General features: G+C 40.0%; 3 protein-coding genes across 3 annotated transcripts; 1 reads left to right on the top strand and 2 right to left on the bottom strand.

Annotated features, from left to right (window-relative positions):
• The first annotated feature begins 1,657 nt into the window (after positions 1–1,657).
• Positions 1,658–14,166, top strand: kcnk6 (potassium channel, subfamily K, member 6). Its single transcript, XM_070906307.1, has 3 exons — positions 1,658–1,973; positions 8,052–8,444; positions 13,805–14,166. Exons 1-3 carry the CDS (start codon positions 1,658–1,660, stop codon positions 14,053–14,055), a joined length of 960 nt encoding a protein of 319 aa, XP_070762408.1. The 3' UTR covers positions 14,056–14,166.
• A 3,758-nt stretch (positions 14,167–17,924) lies between these two features.
• sertad3 (SERTA domain containing 3) lies at positions 17,925–18,965 on the bottom strand. The gene has a single exon (XM_070906583.1). It carries the CDS (start codon positions 18,963–18,965, stop codon positions 17,925–17,927), a length of 1,041 nt encoding a protein of 346 aa, XP_070762684.1.
• Positions 18,966–22,583: 3,618 nt separating this feature from the next.
• On the bottom strand, positions 22,584–27,125 carry blvrb (biliverdin reductase B). Its single transcript, XM_070905682.1, has 5 exons — positions 26,943–27,125; positions 25,426–25,587; positions 24,377–24,466; positions 23,763–23,894; positions 22,584–23,224 (listed from the first exon to the last, which is right to left on the bottom strand). Exons 1-5 carry the CDS (start codon positions 27,025–27,027, stop codon positions 23,070–23,072), a joined length of 624 nt encoding a protein of 207 aa, XP_070761783.1. The 5' UTR covers positions 27,028–27,125; the 3' UTR covers positions 22,584–23,069.
• Positions 27,126–27,336: the final 211 nt, after the last annotated feature.

The following is a 27,336-nucleotide window of genomic DNA, read 5'->3' as shown; positions in this document are numbered from 1 at the left end:
ATACCACTCTAATGTCTGCCGCTTAGGGTTCGGTCTGGAGTTTCCACTGATTGCCTGGCAAACGTCACATGACAACAAGATTTCATTGAGTTACTGCTCCCAACCTAGAAATAGTCCGGCACATAACCCCCCCGGCACATAACCACAACATGTCACTCTAACACTTCTGTTTTTGTACGGTTTAAACAAATGACATGTAAAGTTTTAATCAGTGAGCTTTAGAGGTGCTGGTAGGTGGATCTTGTTACCTTCGGACAGAGTCAGGCCAGCTGTTTCCCTGTTTCCAGTCTTTGTGCTAGGCTAAGGTAAGCTATCGGAGTTTTCTCATCAAACTCTTGGCAAGAACGCAAATAAGCATGTCTAAAAATTAGCTGTAAGCGATCCTCGTGAAAATACGCTCACTTCACTTGTAGCACATCTAAAATATTCAGGAGCAGTGTGCAGCCACAGCACAGCACCCAGGAACCGACTCCAGCTCTGAGGATAGTGCCTTGCTCAAGATGAATGGCAGGGGTATACGATATCATACATTATACTATATGCTTGATTTTCATATTTGGAGGAAAACCATGCAAAAACACATAACATGCAAATTCCACACTGAAAGGAGCAGGACGGAGATGCAAACTTTCCTCTAACAACCCAAACTGATGCTGCTAAGTGGATAAAATGATGACGCAGTTTCACAGTCGATGTGAAAGCCTGGCCCACACAAGAATATTTATACTGGAGCTGCTCATACTTAATACATTGTACTTAACATCCATAAATTTTGCCATTTTCATACCACATTTTGAACAGCTCTGTGTTTGTGCTATAGACTTTCATTCGTATCAGTGGCATAAAAGGCCATGGAAAGCATTTAGGCCATCGTGGATATCAATGGATCTCTCCACTGAGTTGTTTAAGGTCAATTTGAGGCTCAGTGATAAAACACAGACTCTAGGACTTGACTTACAAAAACATACATACACATGTACCAATCTGCAATTCTGAGAGGTTGAATCCAAACAAAGATGGTAGCCGGAAGGGACACATTCCTTGTTTTGGCCAAGTAAATAAGAGTTTAATTGAAATATGAAATAATGTAAAATAAGAATAACATAGAGATGAATGAGCCTGATAATAAACATTTAATTTTGCTAATGGCTCTTACAAAACAAGCAAGTAGATATGTCACTTCCTGGTTATCTTCACAAAAAAACAAGAACGTCATAATTTGGGGAAATTAGTAAAAAAAAAAAAAAAAAATTCATTTCAGTGGGATAGAAAAGTTTTTGATGAATCTGAATTAAATTTAATTTTGTCAAACAACTTACAACTTTGGGTTTATAATTGAGGAATAGCAGCAACAGTAACTACCAGCGCAATAACCCGAAACTGTAACAAACGATGTGTTCTTGAGTGACAGAAGCCGGTGATAACTGTATACATGCACTGTGGGGCTTTTCCAGGATCCAGGATGCACCTCCAGGACTCTCAACTGAACACACCCTCTTGCTTCTGCTGTGGGAGGAGGATGCGATGACAAGGAGGGGTTCAAGTTCAATTAGGACAGCCCCCCAAAAGAAGTTCCCACACAGAGAGGAAAAGAAAAGAAAGCAGTAGTAACAGAGACATCAGCTCCACTGATGTTAATCCAGGAGTAACACAAGACATGCATTCTGTAGGCAGGTCGTGGCTGCTGCTTACAGGCTTCATACTGTTTTATATCATCTACCTGCTTTTCGGGGCTCTGGTTTTCTCCAGCATCGAGCGGCCGGTGGAGGACAAGCTGCGACATGACATGGAAGCCCTGAAGCAGGAGTTTCTGAACCAGAGCTGCGTCAACGCCGCGTCCCTCGAACTCTTTCTGGTCAAAGTGCTGATAGCCAACAAGTACGGCGTCTCCGTCCTCAGAAACTCCTCCGTGACTTCAAACTGGGACCTGGCATCCTCCATGTTCTTCGCCAACACACTGGTCACCACAGTCGGTGAGCTCAAACAAAACTACAAAAGAAGTTTTTAGCGAGACAAGTCACCTGGTGGCGTTTTTGCGCAGGACGCAAAACTCGCGTCCACTAACAAGACAAAATCACCACCAGTCCAATATAGGGACGTTATTGTTTGACTTTTAAAACACAACAAAAGTCAGATTCTGGTAATCCTTTTATGGCGTTATTTTGCCACGTGTCATGGATGTTACAGACAAGTTGCAGCTGTGCACTTTAAGTAAGATTAAAACACAAACGGCAGCTCAGAAGACCCACAGCTCGCGGAAAAATAGGTTTCCTTAATACTTAGGAATGAACAGATCATTTCCTGTTATTTTTTCTAATAAGTGTGTATACACAGTCAAATATGGAAGACCCTTTAGAATATGACGTATTTCTCTAGACCAGATGGGGGTTCGTGGTACTTTTATTGTGGAATTATAAAGAAAAGATTGTTAATGAGGGCAGAGAAGGAGGATGATTGTAAGTTCACTGATTCAGTTATCTTTTATGTGATTTGGTCTGAACAGCCACTGTACAGTGTTACATGTAGACACCTGACCTGCATGTTACAGGAAGTGAAGGGTGCAGCTGGGTGACATCACAGAGGTTTTTGTGGGACCAGCCAGGTCATCTATAGTTGTCTCAGCAGTAATGTTTGGGTGTCCCTGAACTAGCCACTCACACTTCACCCACATCATCACAGTCAGTGGAGGAAGCCGCTGTTTGTTTGTCATTGAGCTTGTTAGCTGAGCTTTAGATTTGAGAAATAACGACATGCTGCACAAGATCAAATCGAAGCATCAGTCATCTTCAGAGAGTTTAATCAGGTACGGTATTCAAGCGTGGTCCGGTGACCTGTCAGCACATATAAAGTCAGAGCTCATTCGCCTTGTGCAGACTACTATGAAGGTTGTAGAGAGGAAAGAACAGGATTCTCTTCAGTTTATATATGAAAAGTCTGTGCTTAGAGAGGCACAGAAAATAGTGAGTGATCCAACTCGTATCCATCGCTCTGAATTTGAGCTCTTGCATTACATTGGCTTTTTAAAATGTATTTTAATGAATGAATGAATGTAAGGATGCTGCTAAGTGTGCCTGGAGATGAGTGTTCTGTAATGCAGTAATGCAATGTAATGTAATGATGCTGAGCCAAAGAAAAGCATATCTTATCTTCTCTTTCAACATGTAAAACAGAGGAATGACCGCCTCTGATTATAAAGGGGCACTCCACCGATTTTGCTCATGAAGTTCATGTTTCTCTCAAGGCCCCCTACGTTATGAAAGTGCAATACAAAGAGTACCCTTTTAAGTTGCAATGCAGTTGATTTCATTAGTATTGTGCGTAGTACCACAGGCCAGTGTTTAAAAACAAACCCCCCATGGGATCTGTTGTCATTGATATTAGATGTGTTTTCAACGAGACGTGTTCGATTATCTTGACAACTCGGATGGCCAAACCTTACACACATCAATAATGCTGACCTGAGACGATCACTGTCAGCAGACTAAAGGCCTGAGGGTCAGCGGATTGGTCATAAGATGTTATGCTTATTATTTTAGAAAGAACTGTGTGTTTCTGTCTGTTGTCTTTCATCTTCTCTCACATTATAGTGCAAGTTTATTTTTCCAGATATTATCCATACCTAATTGGCAACATAACTCTGATATTTTGTAATCCTAAAACAACACCCTGCTTCACATGTAATTACACACATTAATTTGTTGGAACCACCAAGTGCAACAACAGTGTGACCACAGAGCAGTTGGAGGTTGAGTGGTACTAATTCATATTCTCTTTGCTCCATTTATTCAGTTGATGTTATGACAAAAATTGCATCTAATGCTACATTTCTTATCTTAAAAGTCATAATGAACCGATAATGTTTGAAGGGTGAACTTCTTTCTGGAAGGAAAAGTAGTAGTTTAGAATCCATCTTAGTTCTAACAGTACAGCACTGCTTTGTCAAGCCAGACACAAAGTCACTAAACTTCTGACTCACATTTTAAAGTTTTGCTGGGCGATGCTGGTGTCAGAGCTATCGGGCAAGTTTCTGTGTTATCTAAGCAAACTACTATGAAAACACACAGTCACATTCACAGCCACGCTGCTGCCAACAAGGCACTCACATGGGCACTGAGGAAATGCAAATTCATGCATGAAACAGAACAGAAGTGACCTTTGTGTTCAGGGGAAGTTTGTTTGTTCTATGTTATGCATCAATTTCCTTCACAGTGCTGCATGTGTTTCCTTACATGACGCTTCCTTAAATGTGTTAATATGTTTAGTTGACTCATCAGGTCCAATTTGGACATGTCAGTGGTGTTTTGAACTTGAAGGTTCTCAGTCCAGGCCAACAAGAGAAAGAGCTCACGTAGTCAGATGATCACGCAGAATGTAAACAAGCCAGCAGTTTATTATCTAAACCTTTTATCTGGAGGTAAAGCCAGAAGTTAACACACACAAAATGTCAATTATATGTCATGTTATAATCCCTCATTGCATAGAATAACTGTGCACAACTACAGTTGGTACACTGCACAAGGTACACAAGTGGAACCATAAAGTTGTTCTGCAAAATCAGACTGGGAAGTAGGTTTAGTTTGATTACAACCTGTCTGATCTTTCCACTCTGATTTCTATCCTGTATAGAAATGCATCCTCAGATCTCAGCAATGATGTTTGGGGACTAAAATGCTACTGCTGGCCTAAAGTATGAACGTAAGACCCAGGTTGTAAACACAGAGAATTTTCTTTTTAGAGCAGCTAGTCTTGTTTCTGTAATGTTTGTCGATGTGACTGTTGAGCCCTTTGGACCGGGGCGGCTGACCAGAGATGGGGAGGGTTGAGGGGGTACTTTCAGACTGAAGATCTGTACTGTACAGTTGTTAGAAATGGTTTCTTGTTATTCCACAGCTTGTGATTGATGACACTGGCTGGATTTAATGAAGAAAACTAATGGGTAATTGATGCTGCTGTGTTAAAAGTACAAAGTCTATGTATCAGTTAGTCACCAGATGCTACACAACGTCTCCCATTGCATTCAGTTTCCCTCCACCCCAAACTACTGTCTAACATGGATTGATTACTGAACAGGCCTACGGGCCTCATAATCCGTCCATGCTTTGTAATGGTGGAAAACTGTACAAATATGTTAATTGTGCATTTAAGGTGCCCTGTGGTGTTTTTATTGTATAGGAACACTGTTTTTTTTTAAATTACATTCAGTGTGAAATTTGTGTGTAATTTGGGCCTAACAAAACATGGTTAATTAATTTCCTTCCTCGTGAGAAGCTGATTTAATTTTTCAATACTTACTTTTCAAGCCTGCTTTGTTTACATCCATGGTTGCTAGCTAGCTGTCTGTTTTGTTTTTGCCCTCATGCTCGTGCACATGCATGACATACAATCAAAACGCAGATCTGCTCAAAAACAGTGCTCCATGGTTCTACTAGAGGTCAAAAGCCTTTTAAGGCAGGCCTGTTTGGTTCATTCATTGGGTCATTTTAAAGACAAGTAATAGTTTTTCCACATTTCTGGAACATCTGTCCAGAAAAGTGTCTTAACTACTGAACACAGCAAGAAACATTTACTTTGTGTGTCTAATCTGTATCTGTACAGATTACATTTCTCTAAATTAGCCTCCAGATAGAAACTGTCATTCCACTGATTAGTCTGATTACGGCTCTGGCGAATGAGAGAACTGAACTCATAGCACAGAGCATCATTATGTGGCGTTCCCCTGAATCGCTTGTGTTGGATAGACTTCACAGTAACTTCATTGTATATCAGGTTTAGCTCTGGCTGAGCTGAACTTGTGTTTGTTTTGACAGAGGACTGGCTCTGAATTCTGCAGTGTGTTAAACCCTTGAAAGGACCAGTTTAAAATGTAATTACAGCCTGCTGTTGGAGGGCATCATCATCTCATTCTTTCTGCAATCCAAGTGACGTCATGTATTTGATGCTGGGACAGATATGAAGGCTCTGGCTGAGATATATACCAGTATGTTCTGGAAGTATGATATAATTGCTTCAACCCAGCACAAAAGAATGACTGTGCTATCTCACCAGACTCAAGGTCCACAGCAGCAGTGTGATAGCACTATCAGGTTCATACCACATAAGGCTGTTCAGTCGCTGTCAACAAAAACATTTTGCACAATTCTTCATCCATCCCATCTTTTTGTAGTCAAACACTTTAAACATGTGATTACAGAGTTACATCCAACTAACCATGTATGTGTTTGTCTCTGCTCCTCTACGTTGGTAATCATGGATAACAACCTGCAGGCGGACTTTGACAAAGAAAGCTTTGTGCCGATGGCGTGAAGTCCTTCTCTTCTCTGGCTCGAATGACTGTTTAGCAGCACCACTGAAACACATTATCCAGATCTTGCCAGTCATTACCAGAGCGTCATTATATTGAGGATGCAATTACGTTAGCTCTTTAAAGCTGTTACTCTGTTACTGACGTGTTCCACCTCGAGTAAGGTTATTTATCTGAGTAAACAGTATATCCAGGATAGCTCCATTGAGATCCAATATCTTCTTATTCTGTTAAACAATTGAAAAATGCATTTACATGGTTGCAATGCATACAAATACATGTTGTATACGTGTAACTGGTCATAACTGGTGTCAAAAAGGTGCAGCTCTGTTTTATTTCTGTACAAACTGCAGCTCTTCTGTTATGCACAGTAAAATTAGGAATTTTGTTCAACTGAAGCTGCTTTTGGTTTGTGATGCTATGCAGTAACAGATTGGGTGAAAGCAGCCAGCTCAAAGCAGCCATTTCAGAGGGCTTCAACTCACAAACCAAGTTAACAGGGACTTCTTTAACCCCACTGCAATTAGACAATTTGCACATTAAGTGATATTATATGATCTTCTTGTACAAACACTTATTTTGCACAGATTGCAGGATTGTTTTTGACTGCACTCTGTGGAGCCGTGACTCCCCGGCTGGCCTCATCAGCTGACTCTAGTCAGTACTGGATCAATGTGGCAGTTTTATGTGTCCGAGTTGATTGCGCGTTTTTGTAATGTCTCTTTACTGCGTCTATATTGTTTTCATTATATTTTTATACTGGGTTGTTACCGTAAATCACTTTTACATTATGTGACAGAGGACACGGAGTTGAGCTGTGGCCCAGTCAGAGGCTCATTTCAGTTACAATAGTTTCAGCTGCCTGGTGGAGAATGTCTCCCTGTTGGCGGGTTGGCAGATATTCAGTGAGTAGTTTCTGTTAAGAGCTCTGGTTTTATTTTCTTCCCTCCGGCATTTGCTCCCCGGTACAGACCACAGTTTTTCTGTTTTTAAACTGAAAAGTTTGCTGCGTCCCACCATCAAGAGCCAAACATGTGCTACCATTACCACTTATCTTGTAGGTCTTTACCTGGGACACTACAACTACTGATTCTATAGCCACCTGTACCTGTGATCACGTTGAGTGATTTTTATGATTAAACCATAAATTATGTAAACTTTATGTGTCACCTAAAGTCCTCTTACTGTGCAGTCATCATGATTCAGATGAGGGGAACTCTGAGTTGACGAAAATATAGATACACTCATCAAAGTTGTCTGCAGCTGTCACTGTGTGCTCACAGTATAAAGCTTAAATAACAAAAACGTATATACTCACTTACCTCTTGTGATACCTGTCCCTTTTGATGCCCTCAGTTTTGTCTCTCAGGCTGTACTTCCTCTCAGGTTTCATACAGGCTGTCCGAAACATCTGAAAGTATATTAAAGGTGTTTCACAATTGCTATGTTTATATACAGTTGAATAGAATACAACTTTATTGTCCACCAGAGTGGATTTGTTACCAAGACATAAAGGCATGAAATAAAAATGTATAGAACAAATGTGGTAAAAAGAAACCACTGAGACAGAAAAACTTTAAAACATAACTTAAAATATTGTTCAGCAAGAGTTGAGTTTTTGTGTTCAAAATACTGATTGCACTGATTGAAACGACTTGCCAAAGCCACCCTATAGCACATTTGTGAATATATCACTGTTTTAAGAGTCTTCCTCTTTTCTGTTGTGCCCCCCCTCTTCCTTAATCTCCAGGTTATGGTCACACCACTCCTCTGTCTGACACTGGAAAAGCTTTCTCCATCATCTACGCCCTGATAGGAGTCCCATTCACCATGCTGGTGCTCACCGCCTGCGTCCAGAGGCTCATGTACCCGCTGGTCCTCGCTCCCGTCGGCCTCCTGCAGCGTTCAGGCATGGAGCCTCGGCCGGCCACCATCGTCCACTTCCTGTTGCTGCTGGTTGTGGTGGTGTTGTGCTTCTTCGTGGCGCCGGCGGCCGTGTTCAGCGCAGTGGAGATGTCCTGGTCATTCTTGGACGGCTTCTACTTCAGTTTCATCTCGCTGTGCACCATCGGACTGGGAGATTTTGTTCCAGGGACGCAGCCTGGGCAGAAGTACAGGCCGCTGTATCAGGTCGCCGTCATGGGTGAGTGCAGTTGTTATTACGTCCCTCGTAGATCAGCAGTGCATTTATCCAGTCACCCAACTCTAGTGCAGCTGAACTAATAACTCTTATTAAGTACAGTAACATCAGACTAAAGCCCAGAACATCCACATTGTTAAAGTCATATTTGGCCTCTTAAGGTTTAACAAAACAGTAAACCTTTGATGCTGAATTCCACTGAAACTGGCAGGGTAAGAAATGAAGTGTGTCAGTATCCTCATACTAGCTGAGTCTGTTTACTTGTGTCGAGTGAGTCTTCTTATGTACTTCAAACTTATTTCCAAAAACTGCAGCCAGTTTGTTTCTGATCAAGTGTGATGTGTTTTTAAGGCAAACAATGATTTTCTGCTTCAGGTTCATTCCTTTTTTTCCCTTTGTCTTATCAACTTTGAATGAGTTTTAGTTTTCAGAAGCAAATGTAAGTCTGAATGTTTTTCTACAGTCATAGCGCCAGGCTCACACACTTCCTCCTTTTTAAGGCTTGGTCGTCTGCAGTGTGTGTTTGATCAGAAGGTGTTGTCTCATCATGGTCCGGGACACAGTGACGTTCATATCCGTTCCTGTTTACTGAGCTTGGAGTCAGGTCTAACAAATTAGTTTAAATGCATACCTCTATTTTAGTTAATGGAGATGAGTTAGTTGAGTCTCACTTACACATGAAATTTACCATAGACATGTTGAAAAATGATGACGATGAAGTGCCAATCTTAACATTCTTCACTTTCAGTACCTTCCCAGTTATGATGTACATGTACATTACGTCTCATATCGTATGTGATATACAGAGTAAATAGCTACAGGTAAGAAAAATAAACTAACTACACTATGCCGCTGTTTATGTACCTTCAGTCCTTCCCTCCTCCTCTTTGGTTGGTCTGGTTTCATCCGTCAATCGTCATGGTCATCTGTGCTGATGCATCATTCTGATAATACTGTAAAGTGCATTGTCCACTACAGGTGTTTTTGACGTAGAGGCTCTTTTTATGCGTGGGTTCCCATTTTGTTTGTCTTTTGCACGTGCACACAGGTGATGCCATGCACAGTCCTGCCAATGGTTTCACACTATTCCACTGATGGAAAGGCAGGGAAGGACACTGCAGGCTTGTGAGCATAGATGTAAATAAAGCAAGATTTAAAATACTTTTATGAGGAGGGAATGTAGGGATACACACACAATGAGTTTGTAAACATAACTTTAAGTAGTTTAAATCTTAGCAGCTAAGCAAACTCCCCGGAGCTAACCAGTTTTTTAACCAGACCAGAGCAGTAGCTAGCAGATCTGTAACATCTGGTGCAATAAATAACTTTACCTATTTTTACCTTTTAAAAATGGCGGTGGTTTGCACCTGGCTGAGGTAGAAAAGTTGGCAGCCTCTACTTCATCTTGTAGATATCATAATTAATTTAGATAGTTTATCAGTATAAATTGGATCTCACATCCCTCATTATTATTATCATTATTATTATTATTATTATTATTATTATTATTATGAAGAACATATGTTCCCACACCCACGGTGTCTCTACACTCTGAAACAAACATCTTTTAAAGGCCAGTTTCAACACACACAGGGTCGTTATAATTGATTTTATTAGTTATTTCACTGCAGTGATGACTAAGGTTATAACTACAAACCCACTGCACTTAATCCTACGAGGGTCACACTGAGCTGCTACATGCCTGCAGAGCTGTAGATGAGAGCAGGTCCACCAGAATATCTCTGTCTGACCCGACAGTGTGGTGGCCTGCAGAGGCACAGACGATCACACCAATCTCAGCTGAAGATTCTCATCTCTCTGCTGCAGAAACATTCAAAAGAAAAGAAGACTAGTTTTTTTTGTTGTTATGCAAGGAAAGCAGGGGAGTTGCAATGTCCATAAAAAACAGCTTTTAAAACAAAGAGTTCATATCATGACAGGAAAGACATTGGAGGGGTTATGATTGGTCAGTGCAGATTGTATTCTGCTGATGAATAAACTGTTGTTCATAAAGGCCGCCAGAGGAAGAACTATAGATGTTTTAAAATAAGTTCTTGAGAGAATATAACAGAAACTCATATTTCCAGTGTGATTGTTTGGTCTTCTTGCTCTGCGGGGAGAAGCTGACCTTTGCAGCCGTACACGCAGTCTTCATTCTGATGTGAGAAGTAGCACCTCTCACTGCTTCTCTCGGTAGCAAGTCAGGGCTTGACAGGTCTGTTCCTCCATAAATGAAACTGCTCTCTGAATGTGTCTGTTAGCTGTCTGTAAATTCAAGTACACTTTTCTGTGTCGCTCACTGTAAATGAATCTGACTTTGCAGAGAATTTCATGAAACAGAAATTAAATTATTTTAGAAGCATTAGTGTTTTTGTTTTTTTTAGCTTTTAAACCTGGTCAGTGCGACAGCATCCTGACTGTAATGTCAAGTTCAGTGTGTGTGAATCAGATGATGTCTTGATCTAGAAAGAATACCCCCAGAAGCTTTTCTGTTTATTTGTTTTGTTCTATGGATGATCTGTTAGTTGGTCAGTCCACCACTTTGGTCCAGACTGAAATACTCTCAAAATATCTAAAATCAACTACAGTACGGTTGCAACTAACGATTTTTTTCAATTAGTCGTTTTATCTTTAAAATGTAAAACAAATGTATTTTAAATGTCTTCTTTTGTCCAAAACCCAAATATATTTAGGGTATATAGTTTATATAGTTTAGAATGATCTATGACAAAGAAAAGCAGCAAATCCTGCCATTTCAGAACCTGGAACCAGAGAATATTTAAAATGTAAAACATAAAACCTGTACCTTTGTTCCTGTTCAGACTGAGACATCGCTGTCACATGATGGAGGTTGTTTTCATAGTCGTGCTCTTGTTTTTCACTTTCTGTGCGGGCGATTTCTCTGTAATTGAATCAGGGTTGGAATGACCTTTTTGTCTAAAAGTAGCCATGCTGTTGTTTTGTTCCTCTGTGGTCTCAGTCACAGAGCTCCACAGTGAATATCTGACAAACACTTTTTGAGATGGGCTGCTGTATTGAGGACTGAATAAAATGAGTAAATGCTGCATTTCACATAATTTTTTACTGTAAAAACGGCTGTTGGTAATTAACTTTGGGTTTCTGTGGCAATTTAGGACATGAACATTTAGTTTGACTAAGTATCTTTCTGCTGGAATACACTTTCTTCTCCTGTCTTAAATTAAGAGGATTTTATTTTTTATTTTGAGTTTGAGGTGGACTCACTGGTGGTTGCTGTGTTTTCCTTGGTGTCCTGTCCTCGGCTAATCCCTCTACTTCAGTTTGGAAGGAGGCCCAGCAGGTCACACGGAGCTGCCGTGTTGTTTTCTCGTCCCGCAAGCTGTATTATATAATATTGATTTAGGTCGGGTCGAGCCAGATTAACCCAAACAGTCCCTGCAGGTTTTGAGGAGGATTAGTGACCGACTGCAGGATGTGGCCTGTTGTTCTCACAGCCTGATGATGTGACGTCTCCTGAAACTGGTGTTGTTTCCACAGCTGAAGTGCAGAGTGCTAAAACTGATCATATGTTAATGCGTTCTTGTAAACACACGTTCCCTGCTGTAGTGGTAAATGACAATGAGAGGCATCTTCTCATAATCCATTATCCATCGCAATCAGCAGCCGTATTCTCAGCAAGACGAATATTTCGACATTTTTCTGCCATGGTATTGTTTCGTGAGACAACAGAAGAATTTACCACCTCATGTTACCAATGGCAGCCTGAAATGGTAGATGAAATGTATTTGTTAAACCAGATGGATCTATCTAACAGCATTGTACAGGAAGTTAAGGCTAACCCTGACTCATGATTTTAATATTTTCCCATAATACAATTCACTTATTACCAGCCATGATTTTGTTAGAGGAGGCAATGGAAGTTTTCATTATTGTCCAATAATAGTCTCTACATTATCATCATATAAAATGTACATTGAAGTTGTGCAATGCAAAGGCCCCAAACAGGTTGAAACTCCCTCAGCATATTATTGACCATGCAAAGTTCAAAACTGCTGTTTCAGGGCTTTTCCATGACAGCACAGCATTTCTAGTGTTACTGAAGAGCAAATGTTTTGGCTGTTTGGACAGTCGAAGTCCTTTAACTCTTCAAGCTCTATTTTTGACCATGACGAGTGCTTCACGGGTAAAAGTTTGATTCAGGTAATTCATTTAAGGTGATCTAATGAGTGATTATCTGTATGTGTTGTTTTTAAAATCTAATTCCAGGTAGGTTGCATTAAATTGTCTTAAATTTCACTCCCTGAAACCTGCAGATAGAAAAACATTTAGGCGCAAAGGTAATAGAAGCAGCAGGTGCTGACCTGTGTGCCTTTAGGATTTCCCCTGCACTGCTTACTGTACACGTCCCACAGTAACTGTGAAGTTCTGGAGCCGAGGCCTCTGTAATCCTGCACTGTTTCTCTTGAAGAGTTGGCCTACTTGTGTAGCGAGAGACTGTTGTCCAGGACCTGAACTCTGTGGTTATGTGGGGCACTTTAGAGCATACATGTGACAGAAGAAAACCACGTGGCTTTTCTTTAAAGTAAAAACAAGAATCGGAGCAGAAATTACAAACGTTGTTTTCACCTTTGCCACCCACTTGAGTTTGACCTGATAACATTTCTACTTGTCTGTCTTTTCTCTATGATCATCACAATAAAACATTCATTTTTAGACTATTATTTCACGTTTGATTTTCTTTTTTAATTTCGTTTAAGTCAAATTAAAAGTAACCCGACTTGAAACGACAACTGTGCGGCACATAAACAAAATACCACATGTATTCTCTGCAACCTGCTGCTGTTTGATTATCAGCTGATAGAGATTCAGCGTCGTACCTGCACTCCGTTTAAACATCTTTCCCCGTACTTGCCGCTACGTGACAAGGGGCACACCAGCACGGCCAAAAGAACTTCTACCTGTAACCCACTGGGGATCAGCAAAACCGTGATTTTCAGCTGGGGTTTATAGCCATGCCGGCAGTTCTGTGAGACTGTAATGCTCATAATACACCAGAAAACTAATTTGTTTGACGAACGAAAAGTGGAGAGACAAGTTTGCTATTACTTGTCAAAGCTTGGAAACATTCATCTTTTCTAACTATGTAAGCCGGTTTTGTGAATTCACAGGTCACCAGGATGTAGACATTACCAACTGCATACATACATACACACACACATACACACATACATACACACATACATACATACATACATACATACATACACACATGAGCTACATTTATGGGATGGTGGTCTTTGTCAAAAGTAGATTATCACATTGTTCCGTTGAATAAATGACCTAATGACCTCCTGTGACCCCTGTCTCTCTGCCCCTCCCTTTAGTCTACCTGTTCGTGGGTCTGATGATGATGTACCTCCTGCTGCGCACCTTCCACAAAATGGCTGACCTGCACGGCCTGACCACCTTCCTGCAGCTGCCGCGCTGCGAGGAGTCCGACTTGGACGAAGACAGGGAGCCCATCATGGAGAACGAACGTGAAGATCAGACGCCCCCTTACCTGACAGAAAAGGCGTCCAGCAAGCCCCTGGAGCCGGGATCACAGCCCTCGTACAACACCATCAATAAAGGCTGAGCAGTGGGGAGGCAGAGAAAAGACGAAGAAGCTCTACCTCTGGCGATCCCTTGGTCTTGAACCAGTGATGAAACACCCAGACTGGTGGGCTGAATCTGAATTCTTGTCTTTATTTTTTCATTTTGTCTTCTCCTAGTTGTCTCCATGTTAAAAACATCCAGAGGAGAGGGCATAATAATAATGAGGAATTAAGATGAGTTTTAAGATTCAGTCTTTGTGACTGTTACTGACTGGTTACTGCACTGCTTTCTGCACATATGAAAGGACTACCCTAACTTGACTACGGCAACCCACCAGGGCTAAAAGGCACAGCTCTTCCTTTTCCTCCTCAACACTGGTGTAACTGTGGTGTGTTTACAGCCTCAGGATAGCACATGAAGGGCTCGGTTGGTCACATTTGTCTTACCAACAAATATTGTATATAATTGTGCTGAAACTAAGTCTTTAACTCTATTTGTTTTTATTTGGGTGCATTGTTGAGCTCCCTCTCTTTATATTTCACATATGCACATCAAGGCCAAAACACCTCCAAACTGTTGACAAGACCGTCCAGTCATATTTATACTTACTTGTGCACCACTTTAATGCATCTTCACAAGCATGAATGATCACAACTGCAGTGAATTGAGAAGTGAATCTGTTAAACCTTTAGATCGCTTCTTCAAATAAAGGTCAAATGTGGGCCTACACTGAGCATTTCAAACGCAGGGGATGTTAACTGGAATGTGTTTCCTATTTAATCAGATTTCCTGTGTGAAAGTAGTAACTTTCCTGTGTCTGGGTCAGCCTTGAAGAGTACAGAGAGCACTGTGTCTGCCTCAGGAGATGGGCTGTCCTCCATTATGGTGCTTCCCCCTGGTGTCTACATGTATGTAGCACAACATGTTACTACACCTCCAGAACAGTAATAAAAAGGGTCAAAGGGTTGGAATAGAGGGACAGACGAAAATAAATTAAAATGATGGCAAATAAAAAGTGTTTCATTGTGGCCATTGAGGGTATGATTCATTTCAGTGGAAAACCAAATGTTATTTGTTTAACACGACCTGTTTGGCGGATTTTATCTACCATAATGAACATTTAAAATGCACTTTAATGTTCAGTTATTTTTCTTTTACCATCGAAGTTGTAGTCGAACCAACAGGCTAATTATATCCTGATACTGTAAAATAAATATATGTTGGTGTGTATGTTGTAGTTTAGTGACATCAGTTTAACATGTATTCACATTGGACAACCATAAATAAATAAAAATTTGCCCTGTATTATGTTTGTTCTCAGAAGCATCTCACCCTTGAATTTGCATGTCTTGTGTAGTTCTGTCTAGCATTGTGAAATGTACAAAATACACATAACGGTATGTGAGCTTTACAGATATTAAGAATTAGAAGCTGTCAATACCCAGATAAAAAAAAGATGATTGCTTTCTTATTTATAGTGTGAAGTGGCAGGTCAGAGGTGGAGAAACTGAAACAGTTGGAGACATTCATGATTCTCTAAAATCACCACTGCAGCTTTTCTTCAGTCATGAAAATAGAGTAAAAGCCACAAGTGCAGTTGTACATTTTCCACCATTTCAAAGTCTGTCAAATACCTGCAGTAAAATGTACTTAATGCGTTACAATAGCTTTCTGTAACAGACTATGCTTTAACAATGAAAATACAGCATGATTTCATTTTCACATTTTATTAAAAACATCAGTATAGGTAAACAGACATTTGCTTTCTTTAAAAAGAAATCTAAATACAGTTTATGGGCATTCTGCCCTCAATTTCAAAACATAACGATTAAAATATTTGTAGAGAAAATAAAAGTAAATAAAATAACTGCCATGATGGTATATTAACATACCATTAGTGAATTGTCAAATATGGTATGACATTAATTACTCATCTTGTTAACAGAATATTCCATTTATAAATAGTTTGAGACTGCAGCCCAGCTATTCAGAAAGGACCTTTGCATAGAAAGCAACTTTGATCCACAAACAGGATAAATGTACAAAAACCTGACCAACAGGCATCATGTGCTTCCTCAAACAATTTATCTCAGCGTTTCCCGTCACATATTTCAGCATTGTTGGTTTAAACGCTGGATCAACATGTACAGCTCGTTAAGTTACAGTCAAAACACATTTACTAAGTGGTTTTCTTTCAAACAACATGCATTAACAGCACATTTTATGGGACTCCACTTCATTGGTTCAAGAGGAAGAAATGGGCCAAATCTCACCTGTAACGTTACCACTGCTACTAAGTAGAGTAAAACACAAACCACATGCTCATGACTGAGACTTTGAAATGCATATTATTAACAAAAGTGCAATAACTCAGATGTAAACTAGACAAACACGTGAAGCCCATTAACACAAGCAGAAACTAACCTACTGTTGAGTGAACAACTGTTCACAGGGTGGACAGCACCATCCGGACATCAGCCAATGTGGCTCAAAGCACGATGCTGAACATCCACCAGGACTGATCAATGATATCATCTGTACAACAGAAGCTGTTGTGTAGTGGTTGTGACTTTAGCTAATGTGACACCTAAAGTGGCTTTGTACTGTCACATTAACACCCATGAGGAAGTTTTGTATACAATCACAGTACTGTAAAGGCTCTTTGAATAAAAGCATCTATTAAAAGACATTAAAGACTTTCTGATCTGGACTGTGCATGTAGCCATTACAGAACTACATGTCACTGTGTGTTTCCTGAGCAACAGCTGCACTCAGACAGTCTCTGAGAGGAAACTATGTTAGTTTCACTCTTTTCAGCCTTCAGATGAGACATGGTTTAACAGTCAGCTGGTTGAGGGGCATTAAGAGTTGCGCTTTCTTCCACTGAGTAATATTCAAGGGATAACAGTTTTACTGCTAATACAGAACACATTAATGAAATGTAATCACACTGGCTACTGAAACATAGCTGATGATTTGTAACTGAACAAAATACTGATTCTTATGGATTTCTTCTGGCCAAATATCATAAATATGCAAAGGTTTTTGATGACTAGAAGAAACAGTTGCCTAGTTGAAACTCTGACTTGATCTCTTAGCACCTGGTATCATGCCCCGGTTACAACTCATTGATAAATATGAGGTTAAAGGATTTCTTCACAGACGATTTGACCTATAATAATATTAGTGTTTCAACCACTCTCCTTCCAACACCAGCCAAATCACATTCTCTCAAAACTCACATTAACAATTTACACTTTTGTGGGGATTTATCCCATGTGTCGCCCAACATTCAGTCCACTGCATGAATAAACACCAGTACATGACAGCCTGCTGCTTTTTTCTTACTCCAGATAAATTAAGCTGTGATGCATTTGACAAATTTTAGGGCAACAATGCTGAAGCAATTTGAATAATCCTGTTCTCAAATCAACACTTCCCTTCCTTAGTTCCAAATTGGCTGAGTCATGCTAGAAACTGTGGTGAAAATTCTTCTCAGCAGTTCACTGTGCACTGACTCTCTGCTTAGCCATTAAGAAAAAAAATCTGGCTGACTACCCACATAGTTTTCACTGTGATTTGACCTCCACTTTTGCCAGAAAAACACAAACCCTTCATGATGCACAAAAAGCTGCCAGATGCATCACAGCTACTCATGTAGCTAGCTCACCTAAGGAGCATTTTCTGTCTTAGGCATCAACCATTTCTACATTTCTAGAACATTCTTACTACTTTCTAAAGCCCATAATACACCATTTCTTGAGCAATATATAAAACCAACAACATGAATATTTGATGTGTTTGACAATCCAGTTGTTTGCCTTGAGAATTCAGTTTTTGTCCACTACCTGAACTAAAGGTGTTCAGGTTATTGCCTGTATTTTTTACAGTATGATGACAATGCAGCTATCAGGACTCCACCAGGATCTCCATCAGATGCTCCAGATCAAGTCCTTCTCTAACATGATTCTGACTAGAGAAGGGTGGCAAAGAAAGAGAAGGTGAAGAAGAGCATGAGGAAGACAGCGGGCTGAATGAGGAGAACGAAGGCAGGCACTTCAGATTCTGGTTGAGGGAGAGGGAGAATGGGTGTGAGGAGGAGGAGGAGGGGAAAGGTGGCAGGTACCGTAAAAGGTCATCCCCAGTCGGGTATCCACCTCCACTACCTCTGAGCCCAAGCACTCCCATGTCCCTCTCCAGCAGGGACGTGTCTATATCCTGGAACAGATCCTCCACAGTGAGCTCACTGAGATAACTGGACCTCATCACCTCCATGCTGCTCTCCCGTGCCCTGCACTCTTCCTGCTGCTCCCAGCTTCCCCCATAACCTCTGACTCCCTGTTTCATCCACGCCACACCACCCTCAGAGGGCGCCGACAGGTTCTCCAAGGACTTGAGAGGTGTCCGTTGAGCTGCCTGTGGGCTCCCGTCAATGGTAGAGTCCAGTGCAGTGAGAATCGAGGAGATGGCAGCTGAAAGGGAGAAATCAGGATCCATAGACATCGATCCCCAGTCCTCATCTTCGTCTCTTACAGACAGAGGGACATTTGATACACTTGAGTGGCAGCTTGCTGGAGACTTACTTGCAGCACAATTTGACAAGTAATTTAAAGAAACCAGCGGGCAGCTGGCAAGAGCTGAGTGGCTGTTAGCAAACATCACTGCAGCAAAATCACTCTCCTGGAGTGCAGCTGAAGAGCTACAAGGTGGTTGTGACACCTCCCCTTCTACAGAGGGCGCCCTGTAAGCCTCCAGGCTGACCTCCCGCAGTGTGTTGGCTATCAGAACGGACCTCCGCAGGCTGGGTTCAGGTAGCTCCTGGCCACGCTGATACTTGTTCAGGGAAACTGAAAACACAAACTGGCGCTGGCTCTCCCAGAAGGGGCTGCTCCTGTCTGAAACCTCCACGTCATCTGGTGGGAGTTTACGCTTCTGCCCCTTCATGATCATCTTCGAACTGTGGAGGAAGCCATAGACCGTTAAGTTTACTTGTATTGCGGCTAAAAGTCAGCTATTGTAGATGATCAGTTTTGTCCTCAGTAAATGAATGAGGGATTTTGGAAATTCAATAACTCTCATACTACAGAAGAATTGAGTAATATCAAAACAATGTGATAAACAACACATGTACCACTGAAGAAATCTGTGATGAAACAAGCAGTCACTCAACAGTAAATGAATCCGTGAATATTGAAAATCTAGTACAAATAAACATTAACAGTAACTTAGATATTATGGGGAGCAGTAACATTTTTAAAGGTAAACTGTTTGTGATTGTAATATATGAACACGTTTTAGCTAAACGAACAAGGTACAATTAAGAAAAGGCCTGATCAGACGGTTCATTAGGACCACAGTTCATTTACAGTGTGTTTACAGTTTTTGTGATTATTACAAGACTTGGCAAAAATGTATTAAATTAATAGTGATAGTTTAATTTGGTTTACTGTTGAAAACACAAACAGAATACCTTCCAATTAAGACAACCGTGTTACCCTACAGTGATTATGTTACGCTTTTATCAAAGTTTTCTATGAACACTACCTAATTCATTCAGCTAGCAAAATGTGAGTTGGGGGTTGCAACGTTAGTTTCATCGTGTAGGAGGGAAAGAGAAAAGGCCATTGTGTAACATGCAACGTAAATGAAACCGTCTTGGATTATCCTGATTAACGAGATGAAAACGAGTAACGAAGTTACACCGCTAACATAGATGGTACATTTTGATCACAGTTAAGGCATCTTTAAGCAAACAGACCTGTTGAATCACTTCCCGTCTCTCCTCGGTAAGTTTAGTCGCTACCGTTGCCTTGGTGAATAAGTCGTTGTCCTGCCTCCTCTTCGACCCCAAGAAACGTTTTAGCACCACGCGTTTTACTCAAGTATTTAAGCCGGCGATTAAAAACAATTTAAAACACTTATTTTGGTTTCAAACTGTGAAGGTTACAACTTAGTTTCGCTAACCGACTGACTCGACGTTCTCCCGCCCGTGATTTGAGTTTTGCGTCGCCAAATCGTTTACAGTTGGGGGCTGGCTGTATCGTAGGGCATTGTGGGTAGTGAAGTTTTTGTACGTTACATACCGTTAGAATAATTTTTACGTTACAAAACCGCATCAAACACAATTTAAACTATTTGTATGGCAAATATAATAATAATGTCACAATTCATATAATATGTAAACCTGTAAATTCACTCCTGCCCTGATTAATTACCGCACAGACCAGACTGACAAGCTTGTTATTATGTAATTTGCAGCACTAATTCCTAAATGATTACATCACCGACAGAAGAGTGATCCCCATCCGCATATTGCCTTTGATTGCAAATTACACACAACAGTGTGTAAAACACTAACAATAGCCGAATGGGGTTTCCAGTCAGCATGTCTTATCTCATGTTTGAGTTTAAGTTACTGTAAGAAAATGCCAAACTTCTGAGAGGAGAGGCTACTGAACCGATCAATAAATCAAAACAGTCACAGAGACAATGTAACGTTACACATTTCACTGACGAGCAAAAACATAATTAGTCATATAAAAAGTCTGGTTCCTACACATGTACACGTCCACAGGAAAAGTCATTTTAACTATAATAAAAGCATTTTTTCAGTCTTATTCTATGCAGAGGCAGAATCATTTACCTGAGAGCAACAGTCGCCAGGGAGGATAACGGTCAGTAAACACGACTTCTACTGTCGTAAACCACCAACATGCCAAATTTTACAGTTTCGATAAATTCCACCACTCGACATTTCGCCACATGAAGAACCAGCGAGTCAACTTTGAAAAACAGCTTGGCTCCTCCTCGGCCTGTGTATTGGACGGAAGAGAAAAACATGAATGCTCCAGAACACAAAACAACTTCCTGTCGTCACTTTCAAAATAAAAACTTAACATAGCTCAACTTTTTTTTATGTATAACTAGGAGTTTTTTGTCTTTTGATCTGTAATGATATAAATCTACATATTTCACATTGATTCCTTCGAGTATCTTGATGCAGGTTTTGTTGGTTTGCTCACTCAATTATTTAAAGACACCACCACCTACCTCAACATGTTTTAAGATATAGGCTACATAAATACTTTTAAACTATAGTAAGTCTCTTTCCACAAAAAAAAGTTAAATTACCTCATAAAAAAACTATTTTAATTACATTTACTTCTCCCTGAGACAGAATCTATTAATATGCACATATTTTCATTTCAAAAGTTTAACTATTGAAATTAATGTGTCTGGCTTCAAGTTTCCACATCACACTTGCATATTGGCCCACGATTGGCTTCCAAATTATAATGATGTCAAAAATCATGCCTGTACAGACACAGAGAAACTTCCCCCTTTCAGCAGATGAATGTGAAAACAGTCCTCTAGTGTTAAACTCTGCACATATCATTCTGCACCGTTCAGCTAAAACATCCAAGTGAAGTAGCAATAATCAAAACACATTTAAGTGACGTACTGAGAAGTAACAAAGTGTATTTGTTTAAGTGGTAACAACTTGTAATGGGATGGAGCTAGTCCCGGTTTTATTTTGAAGGAAACAATTACAGGTTCCGGGATTATGCGGCCACCCCTTGGTCCACTTGACACATTTTTTTCAGCTGGAGTTGCACAACAGCTACATATGCCACTCATCTGACTGACTGGTTGCCCTTCTCATAGGACAGACTCTCACGAGGTGAACTGTAGGAGACAGAGAGACACTAGAGTGGTTCCACAAGTATTTTAAGACTAAATATCCCCAAAGACAAAAAGCACCAAGACTATAACAAAGAATAATTAATAACACTGGTCCATCCTAGTTAAATAATTGTACAGTATGTACTGTAACAGTACACGCTGAAATAACTCCTCTTCCTTGATTTGCTGTGAAAATCCACTGTACTACGTTACATGCCTAAATGTAACGGACAGGGGTGAGAGATATGGTCTAGTCCATCAATATGTATTACTGTACATGGTTTGTGTTTATCCATTGCCACATTGTGATCTTGCTTGTTTCTTTTTATGATTTCATTGTTGTTGCTTCATTATTTATTCCACAGCTGGAAACGAACAAAATAAAGTCACTCCCATAGAGCGTTTTTTCCATCAATGTCCCTTTCGTTCATTCTAGAATTTGTTAACTTTCATCACAGGTGATTTCTAAATAATAATAAAAAAAAAACAATGCTCTGACAAAGAAATGATTTTCCCTGCTTTACAGATAATCTCTCATTTGCAGGGATTGGTTGGTAAAGTGCTTCACACTGAAATGCTTCCTGTCAGGATGCCCTTCAACAGTGATCAAATCTACCTGGGTAAGAGCTACTTTTACTTTACACAAGTAGTCTGACATCTTTTAACTGATATTAACAGTGTAGTACTTACATTTGAGATATCTGAGTACATTGTCCACCTCTGATCTACTCCATTACTCATTTTATCTTGTTATGGAAAGTGTAATCTAAATGACTGTACAGAATAGTATTATACAATTTATTATTATTGTTGTTATTTTGTCACTCTAGCAACAAGAAGCCTGCAGCTCTGCTCATTCACATGACACTTGACTCTTTCAGCAGAACCTTTTGTACAATAGTCTTTTATTGTCAACAGCTTTAAAAATGGGCCAACTGCAAATACACACACGACAAAATCTTCAGTGATGAGAAACAAAACATTCAATATGTGTTAGAAGATGTGTTAATGTGAAAAGACAGAACTGATGTAAAGAAATGGAAACAGCTACAGCTAAAGCAACAGTACTGGTCTGGCACATGTTTTAAGATGTATCCTGGTGGCAGCTGATGATAAAATTGAAATTGAAAAATATAACAACGCCAAGCAAAAGCTGCTCAGTCATGATTATGAACACAGGAAAGCATTAGAGGTTTATCACAACACGCTAGTAGTTTGAATCTACACAGACATTATTTCTTCCTTTATCTCGAAGTCTTAGCATTAACAAATATTTTCTCTTCAGTGTGTTTTGGTGGAAATAAAGAATAGCGATCAGTGACAGGAAGAGATTTAAACCCCTTCATTGCATCAGCGGCGTGTTGTTTAGGATTATTTATACTCTCCCCACACTCCGACAGTCTTGCCGTCCCACTCTGAGGTGGACAGACACTTGACGAAAAAATGTCCCAGGTCGTGTTTAGAGATGGCTCTTCCTTTCAGCATGTTCTCTGTCGCCATGTAAGTCTCTGTCAGAGGAAGGTCGTCTGGAGGGAGCGAGAGGAAATTATGTAAAGCTCCCTCTATCGGCACTTAATATAGTCAAAGGTGTGATAGAGAGACAATCCTCACAGTGAAACAAATAATGCAGGAAATAGTAGAAGACCATGTGAAATAATCAATAAAATTTTCAAAAATACCATCAAAACCAAAATGTTCAAATCAATGGCAATGTCGCAATGTCGCAATGTCTCAATGTCTCAATTGTTGGCGCTGACATTCTCTTGTGATAAAGACTGATTAGACTGTTATTTTTGTTTTTGCTTTTTTTGTTAACTTTGATTTGGAGCACATTCACACAAAGTAATGTCTAGAGTCTTACATAGTGTAAAATATAACTGTCAATATTAAAACTTCACAAGGTTTAAATAATGAAACTCTTTGTAGTTAATACAAAAGTGCAATTTATATAATCCATTATTCCCAAATAAATTTGATCAGATTGGCTAACTGCAACAATCATTTTTGAAAGTTTTCTTTCACTTTTGTTTGGAAAAAAGCCCTTTGTTTCTACTTCCTACTGACCAGCAATGTGAGGAGGCATGACGGCCACGTAGTCCAGCCCCGATGTTTTCAGCACTGTGTACATCCTGTCATGGTCCTCTGTCACAGGAACCATACGGGGCGGGACTTTGGAGCGATCCCACAGCAGGAAGGCTAGGGTATAGGGATAGGGAAGGAGAGGAAGAAAATGGAATACGCATGCAGTAATTAATAGGATGAGGGGAGAGGAGGAGGAGAGAAGGATGCAATTAAGGTAGCGGGCACAATGAAAGGAATGGAATAAGAGGATAGTGATGAGATGAAGAGAGAAGAAAAAAAAACTCATGAGATGAGGAAATGAGTGGAGATAAAAAAAAGAAGCAGAGAAAAGTTTGTGTTTGTCCCGTAAATGTGATCTTTATTCACTTCCCTTTTCTTATAGTTTTAATCGGCTTTCATTATCACATTGTATATATCTGAGATTCAAATACATGTCTCTTCATTGTCTTAATGTACTGCTCATCGGAAGCCAACAGGCTTACACAATACTGAAAGCAATATACTTCAAGGTACTTTTTTTACTCAAATCAGCCACATAACACAAACTTTGACAACTTCATTCTCTCTGTTATAATTGTTATAACAGCGAGTTGTACCTGACATGCAGCTGACCACTTTGCTGATCCCACGAGCCTTCATGGATTCAACAATGTTCTTGGTGCCTTCAGACATCATGGTGGTCGGGCCTGAGGAGCACAAATATTCCAAAACTGTATTTAGTGCCACTCTACATTTGCTCCACTGTAATCCAGAGAGCTACTCTATAACAGAGGAAAGTACATATATGAAAACATGAGATTAAACACATAAAATATGTTCATTTTTAGTAAATGGAGTATCTAGAAGACTAACATTGAAAGACTTCTTACAAGTTAAAGCATCAATAATTTAAACCTGAAAGGAAGTGTTCTGTTACTGAAGGGAAATGCAAAGGCATGAAGGACTTCAGGTCACTGAAGCATTTTTCTATTACACTGTTGCTACTTTTGATTTATAAAGTCCTGATATTTTGACCTTTTTGTGAACCCCATCTTGTATCTATGGTGTCTGCATGTTACTTTGTTTGTAGGTTTATCTACAATTTTATTGAATAATGTAATTGTTGGCCTGGAGAAATCCATGCACATTTTCTTTAGTATAATGTCATTTTGTAAATCCTGTCCAACCTTTTATACACAGTGTGTTTCAGATTGTGTCACACTGATACAATGATGTCACATAGATATAGGTTATATGTTGTAGAAGTCTTATGGCGACCTCTAGTGAATGTTTTACATCATTACACAATTAAAAATTACAATCCTCCTTGTGTAAAGTGAGCAGGGTCAGTTATGTAAAGAAGCGTGAACTTGTGAGAGAAATGCTGCAACACATGAAAATATATTAAGAGTGTACAAAAATCAAATAATCCACAAATGCAAAATGGGAATGTGCAAATTAGCCAATAAAAACACATGTACACATGTACATTTAATTAATGCAACACCATTAGTGTATGTCTACTTCTAGGATAAAACTTATTTTAAGACAGACAGAAAAATAGAAAGAATGTGAGTTTTTCTTTGCCTAAACAAGATTTGCATTTAGTTTTCCTCTCATAATGTTTGCTTGGTTGTGTGTCTTTCTCCAAACTGTGGAGCCTTACTGAGGCTGTTCCTGGTGCCCAGGATGATGATAACAGCATCCTGGCCTTCCATGGTCTTCTTCACATCCTCTTTATTAAGTACGTCTCCCACCTCCACTCTGGACGCCTTGTGGTCGGCAGGCAGCTTGGACGGGTCCCGCACCAGCACCGTCACATTGTATCCTGAGGGACACCATCACACCATCATCACCACAACATCTAAACATCAAATAATTGTCCTAAAAACTACAGTTGTGTTGCATCTGTACTGACAATGCAGCCTAATGACATTTCAGGTACACTGTGGTTATATTTCCTAAATTCATAGGATTTCTCTTTCACATCTGGCAGGATCTCATGACATTTGCCACCAAGGTCATGAAAAGGTGGAAGGAGAAGTGGGAGAATGAGAATCACTTTTAGACTTTTAAGATTAGACCATTTCACCTGGTCGGCAAGCTTCATACTGAAACTGTCCCTTTCACCTGCTGGGTATTGTGCGGTAACTGTTGCATGTGTTGTAAACATAGCAAGGTTGATATTAAAATTCAACAGGAAGACATGATTTCAACTTCTTCAGACTGGAGCTCCAGTCTTTTCCAGAAGCTCCAGTGGTAACTTCAACAACTACAAGAAGTTGATCCCACCCTTCCTGTACAGGCGAGATAGCAAACAGCTTCTACTATCAGCTCTCTGTGACTAAGCAGAATGTTGACCTGTAACGTCTAACATGACTCAACAGTTTTTTGCCCCAGGGTGAGGAGGGACACAGGAAATGAAAATGCTACTATAGCAAATTAATCATATGACATACTGTGTTTGTGAAAGTGATTTGTGTGTGTGTGTGTGTGTGTGTGTGTTATGGCCTATAGATTATGTTTTTGAAAATATCCTTAAAGTAGGGCTGGTGGATTTTGACTAAATCAAATATGACCATAGTTTTAACCAAATACCTTGATATGGGTATATGGTAATATAATGTTTTAAGGAGGACCACTGGCGTTTTCCAAAGATATTTACACAAAAGGAACAAAGAAAATATAACAATTTCGCAATAAACACAATCCCATCTAGTCTCACGTCACGTTATTGATATTATATTGATTTATTGCCCAGCTCTAAATCCATGCAGGAAGTAGATGTGGACAACTTGACACTGTTAAGCCCAAACTTTGTTTTTATTTTCTTATGAATACTTTCTGTTATCGTCAATCATCGGATGTAAAGCTATTATTAACCAGTAATGCAGACTCAGCTGAAAAACCACGAGCTCAAGTTTATCCCCCTTTTGGAGCCCTATAGGGAGGCAGATAACTAAGCTGATCCAGGTCATACTATGTATCAGGACTAACAGACACAGACTGGATTGTGAAAACTTTGACCTGAACAGAAACTGGACTTATTTTCTCTGTGCTACAAATTGCTCCAATCAATTACTATAATTTGGGGCCCATCAAGGACCCCTGAGTGTCCCCAGCACACAGTGTGACCAAAAAGCTCCTAAACATGATCTATTCTATTCTGTTGTCTTTCCTCACCTGCAGCCACCGCTTGCGGGAGGGTCGCCAGCCCGGTCATTCCCGTGGCTCCAAATATCGCGACGTTTTTGATGGAGTCCGACATTATTTGTAATAAACGTGGTCCGCGGCACAGCAACAACCTGGCGGTCAAACCGTGTCCGATGCAGAAGACACTTTCACATTTGTCATGTGTAGAAAGTCCTCTTTTAGGTGACAGCGAGAGAGGCGCTTCCGCAGCTCAGACTCCTCCCACATGGAGTTAAAGGAGCCCTGCTGACTCAAATCAGGTCTTATTGAAACGTTGTTTTAATCAAAATAGGAGATTCAAGTCCTGCCCTCGCTTTCTCACAATAAAAGTGTTTGAATTTAGGTCTATATCTAAGGTGAGTGTTCAAGCATAGCTAAAATCAGA

The sequence above is a fragment of the Enoplosus armatus genome, chromosome 5, assembly GCF_043641665.1.
Source record: "Enoplosus armatus isolate fEnoArm2 chromosome 5, fEnoArm2.hap1, whole genome shotgun sequence".
NCBI lineage: Eukaryota > Metazoa > Chordata > Actinopteri > Centrarchiformes > Enoplosidae > Enoplosus > Enoplosus armatus.
Note: the sequence above shows the minus strand (reverse complement) of the source record. Positions and strands in the feature narration are given on the sequence as shown.

Excerpts from the sequence above, each read along its gene's own strand:
- kcnk6 (XM_070906307.1), top strand. The coding sequence starts at position 1,658 with ATGCATTCTGTAGGCAGGTCGTGGCTGCTGCTTACAGGCTTCATACTG. Across the intron at positions 1,974-8,051 it reads CACACTGGTCACCACAGTCG|GTTATGGTCACACCACTCCT; the intron begins GTGAGCTCAAAC and ends CTTAATCTCCAG. Across the intron at positions 8,445-13,804 it reads GTATCAGGTCGCCGTCATGG|TCTACCTGTTCGTGGGTCTG; the intron begins GTGAGTGCAGTT and ends CCCTCCCTTTAG.
- sertad3 (XM_070906583.1), bottom strand. The coding sequence starts at position 18,965 with ATGATCATGAAGGGGCAGAAGCGTAAACTCCCACCAGATGACGTGGAG.
- blvrb (XM_070905682.1), bottom strand. The coding sequence starts at position 27,027 with ATGTCGGACTCCATCAAAAACGTCGCGATATTTGGAGCCACGGGAATG. Across the intron at positions 23,895-24,376 it reads AGTGGTCAGCTGCATGTCAG|CCTTCCTGCTGTGGGATCGC; the intron begins GTACAACTCGCT and ends CCTATACCCTAG. Across the intron at positions 23,225-23,762 it reads CATGCCTCCTCACATTGCTG|ACGACCTTCCTCTGACAGAG; the intron begins GTCAGTAGGAAG and ends CGCTCCCTCCAG.